The sequence below is a fragment of the Anolis carolinensis genome, chromosome 2, assembly GCF_035594765.1.
Source record: "Anolis carolinensis isolate JA03-04 chromosome 2, rAnoCar3.1.pri, whole genome shotgun sequence".
NCBI classification, from domain to species: domain Eukaryota; kingdom Metazoa; phylum Chordata; class Lepidosauria; order Squamata; family Dactyloidae; genus Anolis; species Anolis carolinensis.
Genome location: NC_085842.1, coordinates 89,186,935 through 89,214,801, shown reverse-complemented (window position 1 = coordinate 89,214,801; position 27,867 = coordinate 89,186,935). Strand labels below are relative to the sequence as shown.

General features: G+C 40.4%; 1 protein-coding gene across 4 annotated transcripts in view; it reads left to right on the top strand.

Moving 5' to 3' along the window:
• The window catches only part of tspan17 (tetraspanin 17), a 32,365-nt gene extending 12,596 nt beyond the window's left edge, over positions 1 to 19,769 (top strand). For 2 of the 4 annotated variants that reach the window (XM_003227780.3, XM_008121113.3), the window contains exons 2-8: positions 2,538 to 2,588; positions 6,701 to 6,847; positions 8,222 to 8,392; positions 13,291 to 13,416; positions 15,389 to 15,436; positions 15,783 to 15,899; positions 18,343 to 19,769. In XM_003227780.3, coding sequence (XP_003227828.1) covers positions 2,538 to 2,588; positions 6,701 to 6,847; positions 8,222 to 8,392; positions 13,291 to 13,416; positions 15,389 to 15,436; positions 15,783 to 15,899; positions 18,343 to 18,408 — 726 coding nt within the window. In that variant the 3' untranslated portion in view covers positions 18,409 to 19,769. Of the gene's footprint in view, positions 1 to 2,537; positions 2,589 to 6,700; positions 6,848 to 8,221; positions 8,393 to 13,290; positions 13,417 to 15,388; positions 15,448 to 15,782; positions 15,900 to 18,342 lie in introns of all 4 variants that reach the window. The other 2 variants (XM_008121115.2, XM_062970196.1) reach the window with 2 other exon arrangements.
• Positions 19,770 to 27,867: the final 8,098 nt, after the last annotated feature.

The following is a 27,867-nucleotide window of genomic DNA, read 5'->3' as shown; positions in this document are numbered from 1 at the left end:
AACCTATACACAAATTTCCACAGACTGAGGACTATTAAGGAAGAAGCCACTGCCATAGACAAAGCCTAATGCGTGGGTAGGGAAAGAACACTTATGAATGCTGTTGCTGTTCCAGGAATATGTAGCTCCCACTATGAGAACAGAGTGGGCATTGTTTGTGCTGTGCCAGCCTTTGAATTATACCAAATGCTGTGTCTCTAGCCTTCAGTTTCCCAGGGCTTATAAATCAGGATTCATTTCAGTGAGGCATTTTGCCACTAAAAATGGGGTTGGAAAGTGTAATAGATGTTCTGTACTATGGTCTTGCAGATTTGATTTAAGAGAGAGAAGTATGTTCTTTCCTTTTAAGACTTGCTTTGATGATGACGTTCTATTGATGCAGGAAGGTAGTCTTTGTGACTAGTGTGTTTCTTACCCTGTTTCCCCTAAAATAAGACATCCCCAGAAAATAAGACCTAGTAGAGGTTTTGCTGAATTGCTAAATATAAGGCCTCCCCCGAAAGTAAGACCTAGCAAAGTTTTTGTTTGGAAGCATGCCCAATGAACAGAACACCAGAGCATGCAGGATCGGTAAATGTGTACGTCCCATAAAGTGTTATACATGAAAATATTGGTAGTAACAAGAAATTCTTGATAAGATTCACAGTTTGTCTGGTTATGCTGGTTTATAATGACAACTACTGTACAATATATAATAAATGTTCCTTTTTTTTGTTCAACAATAAATGTGAATTCTTCTTCATGGAAAAATAAGACATCCCCTGAAAATAAGACCTAGAGCATCTTTGGGAGCAAAAATTAATATAAGACACTGTCTTATTTTCGGGGAAACATGGTATCTGTTAAGGATACAGAGAGATCAAGCTCTGGAATCAGTGCCAAAGTTCTCTGTTACTTTGACTAAAGCATGCAAGAAATATGGCCTCCAAAGCCAATGAGACTGTTTACCACTGAAATGAAAATAGCTGAACAAGCCACAGCAACTGTTTTCTGATTGTGTGTGTGTGGTTGGAGAGTGTATTTGGTGCATATTTAACTCTGGAATTTATCAGCTACCAGCTCAATGCCATTGGCAATGTCCCTTTTCTGATTTTAATTTATAAATGTGTAAATTGTGGGCTCTACAAATGGATATACAGTGCTCCCTCACTAATTCGCGGTGCGGGTTCCGTGGATTCGCTATTTCGCAGATTTTCCCATCCGGCCCGCCCTCCCCTCACAGGCACAAAAGGACTCAGTTTGAGGCACGTGACCCGGCCCGTGCTTTCTCCTCAGCTACCTGCAGGCAGTGCCAGTAGGCCCTGCCTGCGCCTCATCACCTCGGGAACAACAAGAAATACAGTACAAAATGTTAAAAGAGGAAAAGAGGGAGGGAGGCTATATTTATTGAAATAAATAGAGTGCCGCTACTTCACGGTTTTTCACTTTTCACAGGTAGGCCAGGAACTTAACCCCCAGAAAAAGTGAGGGCACATTGTACTTGAAGTTTAGTACTTCAGGAAAAATTGGAGCTGGAAGGGGCATGTTGTGTCCCTATTTTTCTCTGCAACACGTTGAAAGAGAATCCGACATTCATTTTGTAAAAAAGTATCTTGCAACCTATACCAGTGGTTCTTAACCTGGGTGTCCCCAGATGCTTTTGGCTTACATCTCCCAGAAATCCCAGCTAGTTTAGCAGCTGTTAGGATTTCTGGGAGTTGAAGGCCAAGAACATCTGGGAACCCCAAGTTGAGAACTACTGACCTGAGACTTGGTCTCAGTTCCTCTGCCTCTTATAGACTTGACTCTCCCTTTTCCTCTGGTCCCTTGCTTTGTGATTATAAGGTGGAGTGAAACATAAGCGTGTACCCCAAACTACAAATTAGGCTGTCATCCTAAATACATAGTAGAGACTAAGCCCCATTGGATTCTGTATAAATAGGCAATAATCAATGCTGGTGGAGAGGAAGAAGAAGAAAGGTAGAACATGAAAGGCAAAATGGAGACTGATTACAGAAACTGTAGTTAGTTTGGTCCTGCATTCAATTATTACCAAGCTCTGGTATCCAAACCGGTAGTGGTGGTCGACCACTCTAATGATCTTTCTGCTGCTAGTGAAACCCAACTCACTGTTTGGATGCTTGGGAGATACCCCTTGTTGCTAATTAGTTTTAGGTGGCTGTCATGTCCAGGTGTCGGGAGACTGGAAAAGCTGTTGGTGCGACAGTAGCTTCTTTTCTAGCCCAGGCTTGTAATCCTCACTAATCTCTTAATCCAGGCAAACTTCATTATAGCTTCTGGGTATATCTTCTATGAATCTAAAAGCTTCAAGCAATGTTGAAAGTACTTTGACTGGGGAAGCTGGTAGAATGAATAGTTGTTTCTCATCAGTGTATTCAATATATGGAAGGTGGCTGTTGGAGACAAAATGTGGTGTGGACCCTGGTAGATTTAATTCAGCAGACAGTGCCTATGATGTGCTACTGGGGTGTAGATGGGGAAGAACACTGCACTCTATTGTTGCACTCTTTGTGACAAGTACTTTTTGTCTTTTGCAGTTGTTGGGAGCTGCGTTCTTGGCCATTGGTCTTTGGGCCTGGGCAGAAAAGGTAAGCTTGACCTGTGTCTTCTTAGACACAGTGATAGGGAATTTCCTGTTGGTATATCTTGTCTCTGCTCCCCCACCCTCAGCATCCAGGATCATCAGTAGCTCTGTTGCTTCTGAAAAACTGGTATAGGCACTAGTTTCCTGAACCCATTGGTATTAGGTTAGTCAATTAGTTGTTTCTCACCTTGACCGTTCTTCCATTTCCCTGTGCTAATTTCATACTTGTGGGTATCCTGCTGGGACATTTGATGATACCAATACTCACTTAGACAGATTCAGAGTGGGGTTTCTTATGTTCACATATTGTTTCTAAATACCCTATTTCCAGTTACAATATCACTGAAGTCAACCTTCTTTTGAAACAGTCCTTAATTTTAGTCTATTAAAGAAAATATTACAGTGAGAAGGGAAAATGTCATGCAAAAGAAGTGACATCTGTAGACTTGTATATTATTCTGAAACATATACATGGAAATACATTTCTAGTTAAATTGTTTGCAATGTAGCTTTCCCTCCATTGTGGGATTAAAGTGGAGGGTTCTGCTTAGCTGGGACAGGGGCAAAAAATTAAGCCCTCCTCCCCATTTCATCACTGACTGTTGGCTAAAAAAATAACACAATCACATAAGGGACAAACTTCATGCTGTTTGGTCTTTCTCCTTTGAATTTAATTTCCCGATCTTAAGTAATTATCAGCTATAAATTATGATGACTCAGGTATCCAGAGACACTTGGCAGTTTTTGAGGTGAGCCATCCATTAGAGCAATAAAACCACAGGTGGGATTTGTGTGTGACCTTGTATCAGATGCTGTGCTGTCAGCTGCAAGCCATCCATTGCTGGGTAATCATCAATGGATCACGCCTGCTTGAAGTGGTTATGTGAAAAAGTGCCAGGTTTTGCATTGATACCTGCTTTTGTCCTTAATGTTGAATTCTTTTGTTGCACATTCTGCTACCTATTTACACAGACATCCTATTTTCCGTGCCCATATATACACAGAATTAGGAGCACCTTTCTGCTCTAACTTAGCTTAATACATTATTTCCTTATGGGAAAAGCCTTTCTCTTTCTATAGCAGGGGGTGGGAAGCCACTGCTCCACTTTCCAGTGCTCTCCAGGTCTCCACAAACTGTTGCCACCTAGGGCCATCTTAATTTAGATTTGCCCAATATTTTATATATAAATTTCATATCCTCTACTTTCTGTCTTTGCTCTCCCATTGTTTACATACATCTTATTTATTTTATTATTTATTTAATTTATATCCTGTTTTTATCCCACATGGCACCCAAAACACCTTACACCAAACATTAAAACTGTGTAGATGAATCAGTTCGAAATACAACATTTTAAAAAGCACCAAATGCAATCTGCATTAAAATGTTATTTTAAAATATTTTAAAATGTTTTAAAAATATTTTAAAAGCTACTCCAACCAGTTAAAAGTTTGAAGGCCTATTTAAACAAGGGGATCTTTGCCGGCTGGTGGAAAAGAGATCTGGGAGTGGGTTCACCAAGCCTCCCTTAGTAGGGAGTTCTGTAGCTGCGGAGCAGCCAGAGGGAAAAAGAGAAAGCTTGGTATTTGTGTGTGTGTTGTGTGTGGAGTGGGATAGAGGGAACACACACACACACACACACTATCTATATATATAAAAGAGTGATGGCATCACAGCAATTCACAAAACAACAAAAGTACAGGTCCCCCAACCTCAAAATTTGACAACACAACCCATCATCCACGCCTCAAGGTTGATACAACAAAAAGAAAAGAAAAATAAAGTCCTAATTAGAGGGAGAGCAATAATTTTTTTTATCCAATTGCTGCCAGTTTAGAGGGCTAATCTCTGCCCACTTGGTTGCCTAGCAACCAAGAGACAGCCAGGTTTTAGTTAGGGGACAGGCAGATTTAGGCCTCACTTAGACTTCTTCCACAGATTATCTAATTTGCACTGGATTATATGGCAGTGTAGACTCAAGGCCCTTCCACACAGCTATATAACCCATTTATAATCTTATATTATCTGCTTTGCACTGGATTATCTTGACTCCACACTGCCATATAATCCACTTCAGTGTGCATTTTATACAGCTGTGAAGAAGGAGCCTCATATAATCCAGTTCTGAGCAGATAATATAAGATTAGAAATATACAGTAGTCTCACTTATCCAACGTAAACAGGCCGGCAGGATAAGTGAATATGTTGGATAATAAGAAGGGATTCAGGAAAAGCCAATTAAACATCAAATTAGGTAATCGTTATACAAATTAAGCACCAAAACATCATATTATACAACAAATTTGACAGAAAAAGTAGTTCCATGCGCAGTAATGCTATGTAGTATTTACAGTAGTATCTCACTTATCCAACACTCGCTTATCCAACATTCTGGATTATCCAACGCATTTTTGTAGTCAATGCTTTCAATATATCGTGATATTTTGGTGCTAAATTCATAAATACAGTAATTACTATATAGCATTACTGTGTACTGAACTACTTTTTCTGACAAATTTGTTGTCTAACATGATGTTTTGGTGCTTAATTTGTAAAATCATAACTTAATTTGATATTTAATAGGGTTATCCTTAATTCCTCATTATCCAACATATTCGCTTATCCAACGTTCTGCCGGCCCGTTTATGTTGGATAAGTGAGACTCTACTGTACTGTATTTACAAATTTACCACTAAAATATCACAATGAATTTAAAACACTGACTACAAAAACATTGATTATGAAAAGGCAGACTGCGTTGGATAATCCAGAACATTGTATAAGTGAATGTTGGATAAGTGAGATTCTTCTTTAATATGAAATAATTACTGGGATAGAATAATGCAGAACAATATAATCTCTAAAACCAGGACAGTAAATAAACAGGGGAATTCCACACAGGAAACAATCAGGGCCAGCTAACACCTCCCAACAAAGTATTCCCATCATCAAAGTCTGGCAAATCCTCTGTTTTCTCAGGGCCACAGACAGTAGAAGCACATAAAATATCGCAAACAACACCACTCTGAAAACAAGGGAATTCCAGGCAGGAAACAATCAGGGCCAGCTAACACCTCCCAACAAAAAATTCACTCAGGGAGGAAACAGCCAGGCTTTAAAGCTGCAAGGCCATTACATCCTAATCATTTTTCCTAATTGCAGCATTCATACTTGCCTCCAACAAACAAAAAAAACCAATCAGAAATATTGTATATTCGCAACCTTTAGGAAATAATATCCCCTGATGGCGCAGCGTGTTAAAGCGCTGAGCTGCTGAACTTCTGGACCGAAAGGCCACAGGTTTGAATTGGGGGAGCGGAGAGAGCCCCCACTGTTAGCCCCAGCTTCTGCCAACCCAGAAGTTCGAAAACATGCAAATGTGAGTGCATCAATAGGTACTGCTCCGGCGGGAAGGTAACGCCGCTCCATGTAGTCATCCCACATGACCTTGGAGGAGTCTACGGACAATGCCGGCTCTTCGGCTTAGAAATGGAGATGAGCACCAACCTCCAGAGTAAGACACGACTGGACTTAATGTCTGGGGAAAACCTTTACCCTTTACCTTAACTACCACCAATTCCTCAATACTTTATTTCCCATACCACCAGACTTCGCCACAGCAACGCGTGGCCGGGCACAGCTAGTATATATATATATATAACACACACACACCAAAAAAGTTAAATTAAATGAAAGGAGAAAATGTATATGAAAAATATTTTAAAACAATATTTAACATATTTTTGAATTATGGTTAAAATTCATAGAATCGCCTCTGCACCTTGCAGTTTTACAAACATTTAATAACATAACACAGTCTTCTCCTATCTGGGCCATTCCAGGTGTGATGAACTACTACTGTCATTCTAGGCACCATGCCAATAGTTGGGATGATGGGAGTTGTCATTCAGCACACAAGGAAGTGCCACTATTGGCGGAACTAATGCCCAGGTGGTTGTTGTAACGGTTTAGTTGGTTGCAATAATAACTGCTGGGACATCAGAAATGCAATGTCAGATTCGAGCCTGATTCTCACTGGAAGGATTCTCAGTTATGCAGTCAAATTCCGCCTCCCCCCCCCCCCCCCAGACTCACACTCCTTGGTCTCTGTCCAGGGGGTGCTCTCCAATCTGTCCTCCATCACAGACCTGGGAGGCTTTGATCCTGTCTGGCTCTTCCTCGTGGTTGGAGTGGTAATGTTTGTGCTGGGATTTGCTGGCTGCATTGGAGCCTTGAGAGAGAATACATTCCTGCTCAAATTTGTAAGTAGTTTTTTCTTCTGCCTTCTTTTCTGAGCGGTGTAGCACAGCCTTCAACCAGCATGGTGTAATGGCTTGAGTGTTAGGCTGGGATTCTGGAGCAGAGGGCTCACCTTACTGATTGACCATGGAAACTCAGTAGGTGGCATTGGGCAAGTCCCATTCCATCAGCCTCAAAATCCCTTTGAACAACTCTTGCCAAGGAATCCCCATGATAGGGTTGTCATAAGTTAGAAATGACTTGAAGGCAAACCCCCAACACAATCACATCCTTTCCCAGTCTGGTGCTTTCTAGCTATGTTGGTCTAAAACTTTGTCATCCCTAGACTGCATGATTGGGAAAGGTTTATAAAACAATCCCAGAGTTCAGCATTTCTGATCCATATTTCAGCATAGACATGAATTCACTGGATTGCCCTAAGCAGACACTCTTTTTATACAGCTTCAGCCTTCATACTTTGTGATACAGAGAAGAGAATGATTGCTGAGCTCATGTATGTAGGATGCTTGCAGTGCTTAGAAAAAACATCTTAGTTTTACTTAGTAATCATCTTATTTCTAATCCAGCTTCACTGGACCTTAGAAATAAAGGCAAGAGGCTAGGGCAGTGCTGAATAACTTGTTGCACTCTAGATGATCCCTTCTCATTGACTGTGATATCTAAGACTGATGGGAGTTGCAAATCAGCAGCATCTGGAAGGCCACATATTCCCCGTCTCAGGCTTAAGTGGAGCAGTGCCCAGGCCTTGCTGCTCAAAGAGCACTAACAGCAACTGGATTTCTATTTGGCACTGCAGGAATGATTGGCACAAGCTATAGGAAAAAAATGTATCTGTTGCTTCAAATAGAAGTATTTCATAGGCAGCCAATGTGCTTTAATGTGATGGGAGTTTAATATAGAGGTATAGAATTAGGAAAATATAGGATTTGACATTGCAATACTCATGCTTTGTTCCTGACACTGCTGCTGGATTTCCTCCCTCTCTGAACCTTCCTGGGAAATTGGGGTTGGAGGGAGGAAGATGGTGTTAACTTAATTTCCTTCTATTGTAGCGGAAGGTACATTTCTGTGTAATAATAGCTATAGGAAATGCACTGCAGCAGTATTGAAAGATGAATGTAGATACCATGAGAATTTGGAGGCTCCCCAGTGAAATACTTATTAAGAATGCTTTTTTTCCTGATATATATATTCTGCCTTCTACAAAGTTCTTACAGCAACCTAATTCCACATGAGCAGTAGATCCCTGAGAGTTGTGATCAGGTTGAACACATGGGTTCTTGGAAGGGACCTGCACTGATCTTGAATGTCCAGATTTCATTGATCTTGCACTTGATTAACAACCTGTCTCTGTTTGATCCCTCATCCCATCCCAGTTCTCTGTGTTCCTGGGGCTCATCTTTTTCCTGGAGCTGACGGCAGGTATCCTGGCCTTCATCTTCAAAGACTGGATCAAGGACCAGCTCAATTTCTTCATCAATAATAATGTCAAGGCCTACCGTGATGACATCGACCTCCAGAACCTCATAGACTTTGCTCAGGAATATGTGAGTGGCATGCCTGCTCTTTGTTGTGGTGGGGTTTTAGCTCAGGATGTTGTATGGAAAAGCCTTGCTTTTCATGTGATACTTTGGAAGCCAAGTTGAGGCATCTGTTGCTTGGTCTTGTTGAGTGTCTGAATTCAAAACTTATTTCTGAAGTTCCATCCTAACCAGCAGTATTCGTGAAAAGAGACTCATATCAACATGACACAGTAATTTAAGATCCACTTTGGAGCTTTTAACCCATTCAGGGAATATTTATTTTGCAATAGCAGGCAGATTAGTAGAGATCTATATTGGAGTGTTGTGTGGTTTCTAGGCTGTATGGCTGTGTTCTAGCAGCATTTTCTCCTGACTTTTTGCTTGCATCTGTGGCTGGCATCTTCAGGGATGTGCATTCTTTTCATGTACTGAATACATTGAGAAAGAGACATTATCCAAGCCTTGTTTGTATTTGGTCACACCTTACCCACTACAGTCAGCTGTTCCCCTAATCATGTATCCTTCTGTTGGTTTTGAGAAATTAGAAATTCATTTCTAATCAATTATTTTTTAAATGGATTTCCCAGGGACATAAAACTTAGTCCTTAGATTATCTGGAGCTTATCTAATTTTACAAAGTATGAACTGAGATGCCATTACCTGTATGAATCCCTTTCGTGTGACAGTCATTCCAATAGTCTTAACTTAGTTCTGGATCTCTTTTGGGTTACTTCCAGGCTGGTAGCTTTTCTTGTTCCCTAAACCTTGCCTTTCTGGAATTGTAGCTTACTCTCTACACTTCGGGGATAATGTGTCTCTTTGGGGCATATAACCCATTATGTTCTATTCACCAGAAGGCATGATACAGCCATTTAGGCAGGGAAGGAGAGTTTACCTGAGTGCACTCATCTTTCCATCTGTATTTTAATTTACTGTTTAAAATTAGAATAAAAGTACTTTTTGTTAAAAAAATAATTAGGTGCTGTTGTGTGATTATTTCCATAGTGATGCTTTTTTTAAGGTCAACAAAAAGTGTTTTAGTGTTAATTAAAACATCAGCAAAAGATTAAAAATAAACAACGTTGTGCTAATATCGTGTCAGCTGGTAAGACAGTATGTTTTTCCCCATTAATCAGTATTTAAAATTGTGCTGAAATGTTTTTTTCCATTTAAGGTTTACTGTGTGAACATTGAAAAAATGGCACGAAGGTGTTATTTTTAGTTCAAATTAGAAGGTGAAATTAAAAACTGAACACACTGATAGGATGGCACCTGTGGAAAAGGCATATCAAAGTACTTCATTGTGAATTGGTTCATCTTGATAGCCTATCACAGTGCCATCAAAATCAGATATGCTTGTTTTGCACACATTATGGAGTAACCACACTATGTCCAATCATATATTATAGTACGTCTACATTAATTTGTCATGAAATTACTGTTTCTCTGTAGGATTTTTTCTATTTCGTTTCAAACCAAAGAAAAATCAGACCACTAAATCATGAGCAATGTCATTACCTTTTGTTTAAGCAGCATTTTATCAACATGCGTGTGTATGTTTCATTTAATCATTTAATTTTCACTGAAATTTTGACTGCATTTCCTGCATCACTCAAATGTTTACAAAATACAATTTCACTGAAAACAAAACCTTTCAATGCAAATTTTATAGCACTGATTTAAAAACACCACCACCACCACGATAGCGCTTTTCTTGTCTGCATTATTTTAACACTGGTGATATTTGCTTGATAATCTTTTAATCTATACATTTTATAACTTTTTTTTAAAAAGCTGTAAAAATAATAGAGGGACAATGTTATTAGTTCTAAAATATAAACAGAAATGCTTTTTTTAATGGTAGGCTCAGAATTTGCTTTTTCATGACTATATTAGTACAGACAGAACATAGTAGGATTTAGTCACATGAAAATGCTTTACTTCACCTTTGCCTAAATCTTATAGCAACAGAATAGTTGTCCTACTAGACGAACCCCATTTTTTATTTTTGAAGGAGTTGGTATTGTTGAACTGAGCAACAGTTGCAGCAATTATGTCATTGTTGTTTTCTTTCCCATATACCTACATACATTACTTTATTGTTGTCAGCAGACCAGTAAAACAGCGTGCTACATACATTTTTAAAAAGTGCAAGTGGGCATTCAGATTAGCAGTATAAATTACAATGAGATCAAATAGTTAATTATGAAAATACAGTATTAAATAAAGTTCAGGGTGGTATGGCTTTAGGCATTAAATTAAATAAAGTAATAGGATATCAACATGGATAGTTTGGTTAAAGAACTTTAGATTTAGAAACTTTGCCATTTGAAGACTGGATAAATTGCCAGAACCCAAAAGTGGCATAACCACAAAAGGTTCAGGGCACTGACCAGAGAGATGTTGCATGATGGAACACAATAAAGATTATCACAGGGACAGCATCTCTTGTTCAGTAGTGTTTTATTAAATCTGTCAGTTAATGGACTAGAAAGGAAGACATTAAAACCTTGCAAGGAAAATGTCTTTCTGTATTTTGGAGTAGTTAATCAACCTTCTAGAGGGGTAAAACCCAGTGACAGAGGAGCAGGGTCCTCTTCCAGCTCCTTATAGTGTTGGGTAATCAGCGTCCATGAACCTCTGTTTAACAGTTGCTTTGGTGCCACCTAGGTCCATGGGTAAAAACATGGAGAAAGATAAGCCTATCAAGATGATTTTACACTCAACTACTGTGATTTAAAAGATTCAGATACTGCCTTTCACAGCAGGGAGTTGAGATTAAGGATTAGACAACAGTGGAGCCAAAAATGAATAGAGTAAATTCATATCATGAATATTAAAGAATTTAAGTCTTTCTCCAGGTAAAGAACAGGTCCTATGACACATATTAATCTAAGAAAAAAGAGTGGCTTTTTTCAAATGAGCTCTAAGTGAGAAGAAACCAAATTGTGGTGCCAAAAAGTATCATTGGGACAATTTTAGCAGAGAGCTGCTGGAAGAAATTTACCACCTCCAGAGAAAAAGAAGTGGGTTATTGCTTGTACATTTTGTTCCGCTTTGTATTTAACGTATTTATTCTTGTTCCTTCACTTTATAGCTTCGTGAAACCATAAACCCAGATATTTATAGTAATCCACCTGTTCAATTTTATTCTCTCCTATGGACTGTGAGAACCTAATCTTCCTCTTTAAAAAACTTTTGTTCTTGAGTAATTAATTGTTAGGAGATTATTGATGCAGTGCTCATAGAAGCCTCTAATTCTCCCAAGACCCAGTCGAATCTGGGAAATCATTACCTCATCATCACCTTAAAGAAGGATAGACATTTTAATAGAGTCAGCCTTTGGTGGGTGGGTGGCAAGGTGCCAAGGTCTAAGGAAGGTTAACTGAATATAAATTAAATTAGGTAGGGGCAAGAATACATCCCTTTCTTAAGACCCAAGTCAAGGCAATATGTGAGATGCCTTGACTAGTACAGCTAACTTAAACTGTTGTATTATAGTACAGGAACTGATTTGAAATAAAGGTTGCCTGTCTGTGGAATTCCAGAGAAGGTCATGTGGAATCAAACCAAGCACCAATCTGAAATCAATAAATGCAGAAAAAATGATGTCTTCTTTTGGCACAGTGTATTTAAGTGCAAGATGGAACAAAACCAGGCAAGGATGAGGCATGGAACAGCCTTCTTTAAAACTAATCTATCCCCCCCCCCCCAGAATGTTAGCATTAATCCTTGCTTTTAATTTAAGTCTTAGATAACTGGTATACATGTTTCTGATAACAGATAAGAAATGAATGGGTTGGCATTATGAGGATAATCTTCGGGACCAAGTTGCAGGGACTATAATACGAGATTTGTTGATTAGAGAAAAAAGAAAAGCCAACATAGGTGCTCACCAACTAATGCTATGTTCCTAGAGGAATGCCATCATATCTTGCAGTTCTGCCAGACCTAAGTTCACCTAATAGTTCCCCAATGACATCCATACTCACAATAGATCAATCTGGGACATCTATAGCTGAACATAGGTGTTTTAGACACAAATGTTTAAGGGTAATTGAAAACAGCATGGTTGTAATACTCCACTACATTAGCTGGGATATGACAGTTTGTGTTAATACCAATCCGAAGAGAACAGTACAGATCCTGTATGACCTTCTCATAAGCCAAAATATCCTCTTTGGGTTTGGTATCTGCTTTGTCTGACATAGTTTGCAATATGGTGTGACTGGATGAATCGGTTGAAGGTCTCCCCTGTTTCAGTTGACCATTTGAATTTTATTGTGTTTTGTGGCAGAAATTGAGCTTGCAGATAATGCATTGCTGTAAATCCAACATTATCAATCCTGGTAAGGTCAGAGAGCATTCCAGGGACAAATGGGTACTGTCAGAACACTTTGCTCCTCGGAAGTTAATCCCAGTGTTTTCAATTATTTTGAATTCTTTCTCAAAAAAGTTGAATTCTCTGCCCCTTTGAGTAGAAACAGATAGACAATAGGAAAGATACAGGAAAATGGCAATTTGATGGCAGTGTTATGTAGCTGCCCCATAAAAAGTGAACAGCAACACAGGAGTATTCCAGAGTATCCAGCTGGCAATAAACTGCCTCTTGCTCCCTGTGGGATTAGAATGGCCCTTGTTCTGGTCTCAAACCAAAATTCACCTTGCCATCTGGTGGCTGTTGATGAAGGTGCAACACTGCAGAAATTGTTTTAGCGGCTGCCATGCAAGGGGGGATTTATGCTCCCATATATATAATGGAAATGTCACTTAAATGACTCATCCCATATCCTGCCAAGAGTCCTATTCTCAGGAACAGTTCTGCTAGTTTTGGCTTTAACCATATCATGCATTAGTGCCATAAAGGTGTAATTGTTTTCTTCATATTTGTCCCAGTCTGATGCTTTATCCTATGATTGTAGTGGTCTTGCTGTGGAGCGCATGGGCCTAATGACTGGAATCTCAACATTTACTTCAACTGCACTGACTCCAACCCCAGCAGAGAACGCTGTGGGGTGCCCTTTTCCTGCTGTGTCAAGGATCCTGCGGTAAGAAGTCGAGACAAGAAGGATGAGTAATCAGCCATAAATAACCTCAGGAACAGCCAGTGGCAGAGTGACAGTCGTGGAAGATTCTTTGTTGCTTGTCCTGTGTAGGCCTAGAGAATGTATGGAGAGCATGCTAAGTTCAGATGTAATGCAGAAATTACTAAAATGTTTGATTGACACTCTAGGGTGGGGCCAGGGAATTGAGTGCCTTCCAGATGTTTAGGACTGTGGCTCTCATAATCCTTGAACTTCCTTCTGGCATGAAGGGGGATTCTAGCTCAATAATATATGAGAGGCACCAGGTTGACTACTCTTAGTCGAGTCTAGAAGATCACTGGCCACATATTAGTGTACAGGCAGTCCCTGAGTTGCAAACATTTGACTTACATATGACTCCTAGTTACAAATGGGGGTGAGATAACAGGATATGAGAGGAAATGTATCTCTAAGAAGCAGAATTCACTATTGTAAATTTTATTATGGGGAAAAGATGTCTCCCCTGAAGTTTGATCACCAATCCTTGTCTCCACAAAAACCCAACATTTTCAAAATCCAATTGAAACAGGAACAATAAGTGAAATAAAATCTTCTGAATAGAGGCATAGATAGCAAAACAAACACTAAAGGGGTCTTAACCTTTCTCTATGCCAGTGGTTCTCAACCTGGGGTCCCCAGGTGTTTTTGGCCTACAACTTCCAGAAACCCCAGCCAGTACCAGCTGTTATGATTTCTGGGAGTTGAAAGCCAAAACATCTGGGGACCCACAGGTTGAGAACCACTGCTCTCTGCTATCTAAAAAAAAAAAGGCTGAAGTTACACTTTAAAATGTAGCTGTTCTAATTGTATACTGTAAAAGAGGGTATCGTAGAAGACCCAATTAATAACGAATAGATGTCCCAAATAATAAAAGATAACTGCCACCGATTAGTGGAAATGCAGCCACCACTGTGTGGAGAGACACCTTTAGATTATAAAAGTGCTTAACCACCCAATAGCTCAGAGGAAGCCTTTTACTTTATTCGGTGTTAAAATGGTAGCGCAATTGTGCTGAGGGAGTCTATAGACGACAGAGGCTTTGATGTAAAAAGAACAATATCAAGTTTATTCAGGCACAAGCTTGGTGGTTACAAAAGATGTTTCACTTAAAGGTATTCTTATTAACAGTTACAATACTAGAATGAGATGAATCAAACTCTCTAAAGTATTACTTCTTTTACTTAAAGTAGTTAAAACTTCTTCCTCTGCTCCTTTTAACCTGTTCCTTCAATGGATCTCTGTGAGTCCAGCTGGGATTGGTCCCAAAGTCTGAAACTTGGGACTATCCAGTGACTTCAAACCACAGTCACCCCTGTGATATACTATCATAGATTCTCTGTGCCTTTCCAGGACACAAACTACATTAAATAAGTCACCAAATTTATTTGAAACCGACTCAAAATGAACAATTGAGTCTCCTTGATCCCATCAACCTGAAATCAATCTTCCCTGTGCCTCATCAGAGCACAGACTGAGGCTTCACTTTTTAAAAACCTCTTCACTTCTCCCCTCGGCAGATGGCTCAGCCCACATCTTCATGGCAACTACCTCAGAGGAGAGCCACTAAATGGCTGCCGCTGTCTCACACCTACCCAACTAAACCACAAGCACATAGTTAAACACAACAAACATGAATACAAAACTCATACTTCATTACATATACAAATTCAACTTAAGAACAAACCTAGACCTATCTTGTTCATAAACTGGGGACTGCCTGTAATTGCATGCACTGGATAAGGTGTCCCTGCGCCTGGATGGAAGTAAACATTGGAACTGTATGCTACAGCTGAGCTGTTTGATGGGGTATAGAGGGCAGAGGAAATGCTAGAGAGGTTTGAGAGAGAAGTAATGAATCCCTTTCTGGGAAAAGTTGTTTGAGGGAATTTCAGGGGGAAAAATTGGTTAGCTTTGTGCCTCCTTTTTTCTCCTCCAGGAAGATGTTCTCAACACACAGTGTGGCTACGATGTCCGCCTTAAACTGGTGAGAGTCAGGTTGGTGTGGTGGCTGGAGCCAGGTGGGTGTCCTTTCTGAAATGACCTGCTAGGAAGAGACAGCGCTAGGCTTAGAGCACATTAAAGGCAAAGGGCAGCAAACTGAGGCATGCCCTAAACTGGAAATCATAGCACTGGATCCAGATGATTGCACTGTGCTAAGACCAGGGAGTAAATAAATATTTGGATTGCTGGGTCCAGGGAACATGGGAGGAGCTGCCTAGTCTCACAATATCTGAGGCAAAGCAATTTTCTCTTCTGTGAGTTGGGGATGGCCTTTCCTTTCAGCCTACATGTCTGTGCCTACTCCCATGCAAACTTTTGCCTTTTTACAGGAGCTGGAGCAGCAGAGCTTCATCCACACCAAAGGATGTGCTGGCCAATTTGAGAAATGGGTTCAGGACAATCTCATTGTGGTGGCCGGGACCTTTGTGGGTGTAGCGTTGCTCCAGGTATATATGGCCCTGTGATTCTGAGCTGTTGATGTTATTGTTTTTCCCATGGCAAGGACTCCTGGGCTGGAAAACTTTACAAATTGTTGCTCTGAGTTCCAGTGCAGGAGGGGCTTGCACAATGACATCTGAATTATTTTCTCTGGACTTTGTCAGATCTCTGACCATCCAGCCTTGGGTTAATCTTTAACTAAAGGGAAACTCATGGGGAAAACTGCACAGATCAAGGAGGTCTTCACTGTGTCACCCCTCTCCTTGCCATTTGTGTTTGAAAAAATGACTTTTTCTTATTACAGTTTTCAAAACCCGTGATCCTAATATAGTTGGGAGTTGTAGTTTTAAAAATGTAGAAATTTTAAAAACAGCTCTATCCCCATGACTTGCCCAAATGGGCCATGTGGTCTCATCTCAAGAATCCTTTCCTTCTCCCTAAAATAGTAGAAGTCAGAAAGTGGAGAAGTTGGCATTGGCTTCATTCATTCTATTTGCTTCAAGGTAACTTACAACACAGATGGAACAAACAACAGCTAAAATAATTTTAAATGTTATGATTACTAATTTGAATGTATGCAAACCCCATCATTCAGGTTTGCCTGAGCCCTGGAAATGACCAGAAAAATGTGTATGTGTGTATGGACTTTTAGGTGGATTTCCTCTTTTCTTCAGGGTATTACTCTGTAGAGCAAGAAATGAATGGGGATATCTTACCACTCATGTGAATGAATTTGAGAGCTATCCAATCACAATGAAAAGCAAGAGTCTCCCTTTTGATTGAATGAATAAGATTGTCTTTTCCACCACTGCAGTGCTGTATTTTTCTTGCAGTGAAATCTATAGTCCACTCCCTTGTCCATCAAATGTATCATATAAACCCTTTGAGTATCAAGGACTGGTTCTATTTTTGTTTAGCATATATATAACTTATCAGTGACTTACTTTTTAAGTATCAGTGTCTGTGTGTGTTTGGTGTGGTGATCCTTACAACAGATTGGTCCCAGAACAAGACACATTGGACTTCTATTCCTTGCAAGATGCTTCCTGTGACAGGGATATGTTGATAAAGGATCTGAAAATGCTTTGGATCTGTTCACAAATACATTTTTTTAGCTAAAGGAAACAATTACCTACCTTTCAGCTATTTAATTATATTATATCTCCAGACAAAAGGATTTAGGATTTAGTTAGATTAGATCTCCAGACAAAATTAGAGCACATCTCAAGATAATTAAATAAAATATTTGTTTTATTCCAAAATAAACTTAATGTTTTGACCTCGATTCTGTTGATTCTTTTGTCAGGAGTTTTTAAAAAGAACAGTACTTAAATGAGAAAGTCTGCATGTTATAGTGCATTGAGCATTGGATTGAATTCCTGCTTGGTCATAGAAAACCACTTGCTGACCTTGCAGGCTTGTTTTCTGCATGTGGCCCTGGAGACTAAGACCTGGAGCAATGGATTCAAATTACGGGAAAGGAGATTCTACCTGAACATTAGGAAGAACTTCCTGACTGTAAGAGCTGTTCAACAGTGGAACTCTCTGCCTCAGAGTGGAGTCTCCCTCTTTGGAGACTTTCAAACAGTCTGTTTTGATTGTGCTTTTCCTGATATGTTCACTTGAGGGTTTTCATGAATTTGAAGCAGACTGAAGAGTGCACAATCACCACCAACAAGCCAAAATGATCTTTATTAAATCATAATTAAAAGGGCAGATGAAATAAATGGTGCAGATTGCATTAGAGTTGTGTCCTCTTTTGTATTAGAATTGCCCACAAAAATCTCCATAACATATGAGATCTCTGTGGGAACTGGACTAATCAGTAACTGCGTATTGTCTGAAAGTTCTCTCTCTTTTTTGAGATTGTGAAAGAGTACTTTCTATATCTCCTCACTGTTATTGCAGTATCAGCCTAACATGCTGAAAGGAAATATAAGGTGCTTTCTTTCAATTTTGAGTATTGGAGTGTGGAGCCACTGGGGAGCCCATACTCCCCTTGAAAGGAATACACTTTTGAGTATGATTCATAGACAGAATGAACTCCTAAGGCATTGTACCTTATAATAATTAGAGTAAAGGTAGTTATGCTGCAATGATTTTCTATTTCGGGCCATGAAAACTCTGACGTGGTTCCACGCCCCCAATTGTAACTGCCTTCTGAAATGGTTTTTGCAGAGAGCAAAGGTGGATCTCATGCTCTCTTCACTCTGCTTCATCCCAGCTCCCAGATCTTACTTTTAATTTTCATTTTATTGGAAGAACAAAGGGTCCAAAATCACTCCCTTGCTCCTATTAGGATGGTGATGATGACATTGATAATGTATTGAGGGCTGTGTAATGAAAGTGAATTCAGTAAACCCACCAATCATGTAAGGATTACATTACCGTGTGTACAAGTCTTGTGTGCCTCTTCCCTCGTTTATATGCATCATCTCCTTTGTATTTCAGATCTTTGGCATCTGCCTGGCGCAAAATCTAGTGAGCGACATTAATGCTGTGAAAGCCAATTGGTGACACCAAAACAGGAACTCTTCCATAGGCTCACAGCACCCTCCAGAGGACTGAAGCCTTTGTCTGGCCACGACCACAAGGTGCTGCTGTGCCATCAACTAGCTGTGTGTGTGTGCACAGCCAGTACTACCAGTAGTAATGGCTGCCCTGTGTTCTTCCATAGCTTTCCTTTCCTTGTTTGGGCAGGGAATGGAGTTGTGGGCAGCTATGTAAATAAGTATTTATACAGGGCTTCTGGAGGACTTCTTCCATTCCACTGCAAAGCCTGTGGAGCCAAAGGACTGTTGCGCCTGCAGGCCAGAGATACAAGGGCCAAATGATACAAACAGCTCTGGATCTGGGTGGGTTGCTGCAGGAGTCCCACATGGATGAGGCATAGGCCATATGGCTCAACATTGGGAAGCTCATGGAAACCAGAGTCCTGCTTCTGCTGCCTGGAGCAGCCCATACACTTCGGTCCTCCCCGCAAGCATTTACTTGAATTTTCTGTGCTTTTCTCCCCATCTGCTCAGGTCTGCTTTCTACCAGTGGATTGGATTAAGGAGGTTATAAGGTTGGGTTCCCTAGTCCCATGTTTAGACATTCATTTTGGCAGCTTATGTGTATCATATTCAGATGGTCTCTTGCCTCATTCTTGTGAGGTCAGGGGTACAAGCCCGAAGGATTATGAATAGGATAAGATGCTGCTGTAGAGCATTTTCCACAGCAGTCCTCTCTGCTTTTTTAGGTCTACAGCTATGCACAAACAAAATGAAAAATAGTGTGTCCAAACAGGTCCTAACATGGGTCCAGCTGCTCAGGCCCACCAAAAGAGAGCTAGTAGAAATAGGTTGAGTTACTTTTAAAATAAAAAGATTAACCTTGCTCTGAGCATACAGGACTTTGTATATTAGAAGGGACAAGCAACTTAATTACATGTTTCTCTAACTCCAGGCTTAAGAAATGAACTGTGGTGGAGCAGCCATTTTTTGTGTGGCAAATATGCAACCCTTGTATGCAATACCTTTTAATGTCTTCACCTGAAACATTAGCCCATAGAAACTATTTCAGTCCTGCCGTCTGAGCTGAACCCAGTTTGAGCCTTGGCCAGACCTAGTCCCGCCTCCTTTCCATGAGTGGCCTCTTGGTTTTGCAGGGCACCCGTGCTTCATGGGTTGGCTGATGACACTGTTGAGAGGACTTTGGCACATAGCAGGGAAGGGCCGTGGTTTAAATGTGTCTTCGTTGACTCTACTATTTTCTTGCACTCTTTCATGGATGGGATTCTTTTGCCAATCCCCTGGACACTGCTGCTAACGGGAACTGATTGGATCATTTGGGATTCTGTTGATCTGGTGTATCCAATAAAGCAACCCCCTACCAAATGATTGTTGTGCTGTTTTTTCTCTACTGGCCCAGGATAATCTTTGCACGATTTGACTTTATCACATCATCTGCTTCCTTTATTTACAGAATTTTACTAAAGGGGAGAAGGAATGTCAGATGATGGGGGAACGGACATGGAAGAGGGCAACCTTCCCCTGTTTTTCAGTTACTATCTTTCTATTACTTGCATTTTTCCATACTTCAGAAAACCCATGAAGGAGAGGCCGGGGAAAACCATAAATTCCTACTAACTCAGTGGTTCTCAACCTGTGGATCCCAAGTGTTTTGGTTTACAACTCCCAGAAATCCCTGCCAGTTTACCAGCTGTTAGGATTTCTGGGAGTTGAAGGCCAAAACATCCGGGACCCACAGGTTGAAAACCACTGTACTAACTGCTAGTGTGTTTCTTTATCTGAAAGTGCTATTTGTGTCAAAAGGGGGGATTTCCTTCTTTCTGGTCAAGTTTGCTTTCTTCTCAGTACAGCTTCTTTGCTGTATGCTTAAGAAGATGCATAGCTTATGGCAGGGATCGGCAGATCTCTGCCTTGTGGGGACCATTTTGTTTTTCACAAAAGTCCATGCTGCGCTCTTACCATGTTTGGTCTGGTAATAAGTCTCTGATAAAACACTGTTGGGCTGTGTATAGCTAGCTGAAACTAGCTTCGAACTGCATTCAACTGTCAGTATAAATGGGCATTGGGTAGCAGTCTCGGGAAATAAAGAGCAAGGAGTCCTCTGAGCACATTTCAACCATGAAATTGAGCTCTAAGACCCCTTCCACGCAGCTGAATAAAATCCCTCATTTTCTACTTTGAACTGGGATATATGGCAGTGTGGACTCAGATAACTCAGTTCAAAGCAGATATTGTGGGATTTTCTGCCTTGATATTCTAGGCTGTATGGCTGCGTGGAAGGGCTCTCTAAGTGTTTCACACCAATTGTTGCCCTGTAGCTCCCCTCCTCCCAATAGCCTAAGGGTGTGTTGGTATTTAATTGCTAATGTTGTTCAGTAATCAGGATTAAAAATCTTGCTTGTTCTGCTGGAATTCAGAGAGCTCTCCCATGTCATCCTGATCAGCATTGGAGGACATACAGGTAGTCCCCAAGTTACGAACAAGATTCTGTAGGTTTGTTCTTAAGTTGAGTTTGTATGTGAGTTAGAATAGGTACATTTTTAAGTGTAACTCCAGTCATATATATACACACACACATGCCTTGGATAGCATAGGTGTTAACATCCTTGTGGGTGTTTTGCTCTCTGTGCCCTTGTTTAGAAGATCACCTTGCTTTCTGTCCCTGTGATAATTTGATTTTGAAAACACTTGCTTGTTTTGGAAACAAGGATTGGTGATAAAGCTTCAGCTGAGGGACCTTTTCCCCATGATAACTTCCAGGAGTGAGTTACCCTTCTTTTGGCTAGATTTATCTTCTTGTTGTCTCACTCCTGCTTTTAATTATGAGTTGATAGGGGACTGCCTGAATACGAGATGTTTGATTGTAGTACCGACTTCTCCCCGGATGAGGGTGCTCCTGAACCATTTTTCCTGTCTGCCTACAAACCATACTATATTGCTTTGTTGTTTATTTCCTGCAGCACAGAGGAGTGAAATATACTTTATGCAAAAGGGGTACATATGTGTGGTAGTGGAGGAATGAAGATGCCCAGCCATTGCTGCCTGCTGTGAGTTTACCATTTACTGTCAACTTTGGCAGCTGAGGTATTTGTGATGATGTACTTCAAGGTAGCATCAATCTCCCCAACTCCCCCCACCCCCCACAAAAAAGGAGAGAGAGAGAGAGAGAGAAGGAGAAAGCTATTATGAAGCTGTCAACATATATGAAAATGAAAACTAACTACTGCATATGTAAAAGCTACAACCTATCCATCTTAATCAGACAGCAAAAGATAACTTGCTAAGTAGATTTACTTTCAACTCAAAAAGTCTGCCGCATTCTTGACTGTTACAACTGGTCTACAGCTTAGTAATACAAATGTATTTCTAGTGGAAATACAGACTGCCTTGTCAACTCACATCTGCCTCCCCTTCTACTTAGGATTTCTTATTCCATTCATTTGCATCACATCAGCCCCCGTTGCGCATTCTGCACTTGTTCTTGATGCTCTTTTGGAGTCATCTGTCTCACTTCCTTCTTGTTGCTGGTTGTCAATTTTGCAGTATTGTCATCCAGTATTTGGTGGGCTAAACATGTAGGTGATTAAAAAATGTTTTTAATTAAACCAGACATAAGTGGATTCATTTGGAGATACATTTTTTTTCGAATTTCAACTAGATTCTTGACTCTCAAGTGAATGTATCCTCACCCGTGTCTTTATTGGCTACCTCCTTCTTTAGATTTCAGAGCTTCTACCTTTATTTAGAGCTGACCTTGTGGGTAATATCTGCTAGTGCTTATTTTGAAAAGCTGTTCATTGTAAATTGATTCAGATGTCTTACATTCTGAGTCTGTGAGCTAGACTAAAGCTTAATTTCGCTTGATGAAGTGTGTGGAATAATGATATCTTGCCTATTTTTCCACTGGCATATGTTGGACTTTTAAAAAATAAATCTCTTCCATCTGGGCTACCAAATAATAGCAGATGACAATGACATACTTCTATTTTCACTATCAATGCATGTTAACTGGTTTTATTTTATGTTTTAAGCTGTCCAAGAGAACACTTTGTTATAGAATGTTCTGTAAATGTTGTCAGTTTTAAAAATCCTTCAGTAAATATGGCAAGGAAAATGACCTAAGGAAATAATACAGGCAATAAAAATTTGGCCAGCGCATATCGTATTAGTCTGTTGCCACCAAAGCAATGCAGAGTCTTGTGAGATTTGAAAGACGAATACATTGGCAAATGCTTTCATGGACTTGGAGTCTCTTTTGCATGAAAAGTTATCCTCAACTAAAATCCATATGCATACTTGGATGTAAGGGAGGGGGGATATAAACACTGTGGGTAAATGGCAATAAAATGCAAACAAAACAACCTGATATGCTAATTGAAGCTTAAATAGATGCAGAATAGCAGTAACCATCCACAACCGGGAGATAATATAACCAGGAAATTAAAGGGTCAAAAAAGTAATGACTGAATTCCTCTTAGGAATTATAAGTGCAAAAATCTGCTTTCTACATACCCGCTAAGGAACAAAAGAATTTACAATTGCACAGATACCATAACTCTTATAAAGTAGGTAAGATGAACATATACAAGATGCGCAGTAAGGAAACATGTTGACTTAAAATGACTCTCATTAATTTGTACAAAAGAAGCATGATATCACATCTTGGATGCCTGTTCTGTACCAGCAAAAATATTTTGAGTTCAGTACGTAAGGCAAAAATAGGGATATGGAATGAGTCATATGGTGAGATAGCAGCCGGCACTTAATAAACATGGAACACATTTGAGTTGAACTCAGAATCATTCAGCCTTGAAATTTGTAGATCAACAAGAAAAATTGATTTTTGAAATAAATATTTGTGTTCTTCCAGTTTAACATCAATAGAATTTGCAGTGCCTTATGTAAGATGGCTGCTGTTTAAATGGACATATGCACGGCATCAAATTTTCTTGTTCAGGATAGACTTCAGTAAAAGTCCTGATGTCTATTTAAGTTAGGGGTGGGTAAAATGTAGTCCTGAGGCCACATGTAGCCTGCAGTTATTTTCCCCTCCCGGTTGCCTTGAGCAGCCTTTTTTTCTACCTCTGCTGGAAGCCTCCCAGATGAGAAATGCGCCTTAAAATAAGTCACAGGTCATCCCTGCCCTCAGGTTAACATTTTTTTTCAAATCAGAAATGATATACCAACCACTTCCATTTTGTCAGTCTTTGTGGTCCTTAGGAAGTCCTGGAGGCAGGAAATTGAACACCCGCCTGCCAAGGTTGCCCATCCCAATGTAAAGTGATTACTTTTGCTATGGTTTTGAGGAAATACTTGGTGAAATTCTGTCTGGAGAAGTTGGGAGTTGACACTCTGCCAGCATATGTATTGTAGGTCCTCATATGAGAATGGAGGTGGGCACGGGCGGGGAGACATTCATGGGGAGCTTTCCTTGCCCATTGTCCTGGCCAAGTGTTTCCATTTTGGGTTGGATCACAGCTGCACCTGCCATCGTATAGCCTAGCACAGTGGTTCTCAACCTGTGGTCCCCAGGTGTTTTGGCCTACAACTCTCAGAAATCCCAACCAATTTACCAGCTGTTAGGATTTCTGAGAGTTGAAGGCCAAAACATCTGGGGATCCACAGGTTGAGAACCACTGCAGCTTGTTATACAAAAAGGTACCAAATACTTCCTTGTGTAATACTTGCAAAAGCACTTTAACATAGCAAAAGTTACCATGATGATTAGAGCCATTATGTCAGCTTTAAATAGATTGCCTTTGATTACTTCATTCCTAGTTTTATGATTCTGTAGGCTCATTTACCCAATATATATCTAAAAGTTTCATAAATGTTGAGGTTTCTCCCAAGAATCCTAGCTACTGTCCTCTGGTTAAAATTATTGGTTGTAAGTTTGACATAATTGTACCACACAATACAAGGATTCCTGGGAGGAAATGAGCTGGCCAATTGAAATTAGAAATTAGAACTGAAAGGAGGATTGGACTGAAGGTAGTGGAGAATTATGGGTGATTTTGGGCTACAGAGGTTTCCCATTCCTAAGCTAAACATGATCTGTTTCTACAAATACATTTCTAACAGTGGAATCATAGAATTATAGAGTTGGAAGAGACCTCGTGGGCCATCCAATCCAACTCTCTGCCAAGAAGCAGGAAAATTGCATTCAAAGCACCCCCAACAGATGGCCATCCAGTCTCTGCTTAAAACTTTCCAAAGAAGAAGCCTGCATATGTAACATATGTAAATTGGCTGGATGTTGTGGGCACACCCCAAATATTTGAAAGGTGATTTTCTTGCACATTGGATCCTTTTTACCTTTTCTGCAGTGAGGGCAATTAATGCTGTTGACTCATGAAGCACAGCTAACTGTTCTGAGCCATTTCCCCACCTTTCCTCACTTGGGTACTTCCTAACTTAGAGCAGCAATTTAAAGGCCTGAAGACTCCCTTGAGGCACACTGTCTCTCCCTCAACAGATGTGCAGCCTTTTATTAAAAGATGTAGTACAAGTAACTGACTTCCAGTGTTAAACTTCTATGGTGCCTTCAGGGGGCCTCCTTTTAACCAGGGAATTCTATCCCAATCAGTTTTCCCATCATGTCTTCCTTTCAAGAAACATGAATATGTGTAGATGGTGTCTTGGAAATGTTGCTCTTTGGACTTCAACTCCAAGCGGGCCCTCCCTCAGCAAGGTGGTAGTTTCTTCAACCCTCACTTGTGGCAACCCCACAAGATTTGCTCAGAGGGGGTTTGCTCTTGCCTTTCCCTAAAGCCATGAGACTGTGGGCCTGTCTACACCTGGGAGGGAAAACTCACCCCATATATTTCTGGATCTGCATGGATCTCACATTTGCCCTGTTAGTGGCAAATCGCATTATTATGAGCATGTCCCCGGGGCAAACCCATTTCTGTGTGAAAAACCCCTCCCATGTGCACTATTGGTGGCCACACAGCAGTGACTGCTTCTTTAATATTTTAATTCCTGCCATGTAAGTGAATATATGTATTTTTATGTCTGCCTAAGTTGTGTTTAACCATCCAGTTATGCAGGGGTGCACTAACACCGATTATATAAGTACACTGGTTTGCAATTATTGCATATACAGTAGAGTCTCACTTATCCAAGCTAAACGGGCTGGCAGAAGCTAGGATAAGTGAATATCTTGGATAATAAGGAGGGATTAAGGAAAAGCCTATTAAACATCAAATTAGGTTATGATTTTACAAATTAAGCACCAAAACATCATGTTATACAGCAAATTTGACAGAAAAGGTAGTTCAATATGCAGTAATGTTATGTTGTAATTACTGTATTTTCGAATTTAGCACTAAAATATCATGATATATTGAAAACATTGACTACAAAAATGGCTTGGATAATCCAGAGGCTTGGATAAGCGAGGCTTGGATAAGTGGGACTCTACTGTACAGTTCTTTCTCGAAAGTTTTTTTTGCAGTGAATTTAAGATAAAAAATCCAGCCGTGACCAAGCCCATTTCCTGGAAGGGATGATCTCATGACCTGTTGACCTGTGTCACCTACAACCAGTTTGAGCCAACACCAATTCTTTCTCCAGCTCCAGTTCAAAATCACCTTTTGAAGATAGCCACATGGGGAAAAAACACAGAACTAATTCTGATCCTCAGCTAGAATGTGGGATGAAATTACTCTTTTTAAAGCAGGTTGAGGCCCTAAGAATCAGTTGGGGTGCAAATTATCATGAATATTGCCTGACAGGATAGCAGCCAATGTGAGAAATGATTTTTTGGGTGGGTCCTGTGCCCAACACAATCCAATGGCTTTCTATGGATGAGCAGAGATATAAAGCCTGGTCTTTCAGAGCCCTAGTGCAACCCTCAAAGGCTAGCTCTACTGGCAGTTATGGGAGTCATAATCCCCCAAAGTCATGTTTCCAAGTTCCAGTTTTTTGTTTGTGTTCCCCCCCCCCCTGCACCCCATCACCATTATTCACATATTTCTTATGTTAACTCCTTAAGAAAAAAAAGGGTAGCGACAACACTTTCTCCTCCAGGACACATGCCTATTACATGCACTCAGATTTCATACCAAGACACTCTGTCATGGACAGCTTGCCACTTTGCACACTGCAGGAGGTTAAATGTGTTCTGATTACATATAAAGGACAATTCTACATCTACATCATTTATCTTGAACTCAAGGAAGACTCCTCCATTTTGCTGCCAACAATTTCTGGCCACGACAGGCTACTGCATGATAAATCGGGGCACCTACTGTGTCCAGGCAGGCTTTCCAGCATGTAATGGTGAGACAGGATCAGGAACTTGTCCATCTTTGTTGTGAATATAGGCATGTAGCCAGGTTCCTGTTTTCATCAGTGAAATGTTGGATTTAAGATGATACATTGCTTTTGGGGAAGCTTTTCACAACGTGGGGCCTCCCAAATGTTATGCTTTAATCCCATCAACCTTGGCCATGCTTAGATGGGGATTATGTACTTCCACATATCTGGTGGGTACCAGGTTGGTGTGTTAACATTTACGGGTCTCATCACTGTATAGCCTTAAAGCTACATTTTAAAATTACAGAATTTAGAATGTCAATCAGGTCCTTGCTGCTGTATTGCTGTTGTTAATTGTTTTAGAAAAAAAGAAATGCTGTTTCTATATTCTAGTCTTCTTTTTTGAAGATAAAAGATTTTATACAGGGTTTTGCTTCAGTTTTAAAAGGAGGAGGAGCCATTTTTTCCTTGGGAGTGGCAGAAATATTTATTGTGTGACACTTCCCTGTGTGTTGTGATGCAGAGATGGAGCAAGACATACTGATAGTTGGGGCTGAAAAATCCAAAACGGCACCACAATTTACATAAAATAAAAACAAAGAGCTGAATAACTGGCACTTTGCTTGCCTACTAATGGCACTCACCGGTCATATTCCCTAACCTGCCCAACATCAGGGCAAGGGAAAGAAACTGCTTGCAGCTTCCACTGCCTCAGTAAATGACTGTGTGCTTTCCACCCCCTTGCTGCTGTCCCAGAAGTTTGAGCAGCTGTGGAGGAGTATTGAAGCTGGTATGAACCATAGGATTAACGCTCCCCCATCAGACATCCTATCTCCCCTTGGACAAACATCCCCATTCTGGTCCTGACAGTCCATTTGCAGCACATTCAGAAGGAAAATGCTTTCTTCCATCCGACTCTGACTGGGTTTATGATGTCCTGCTCCATCTGATAATGTGAGCCGCATAATGTGACTGTGTCTCATGGCAACAGCTTTTAACCACCCTTTTTATAGATCTGAACCTTCGCTCATGTTCCTTACAATTTCAAAGACTGTAATTATTTTCATAATCTCAGTTGTGTTTGCCACACCATCTTTGTTGCCTTGAAACCTGCAGAGCGTTGCATTTTGAAACTGGAATATTTCGATCCTGCGGCGTTCTGAAATGTCTAATCTTCTCTGCCTAAGTCCCTTCTTTGCTCCTG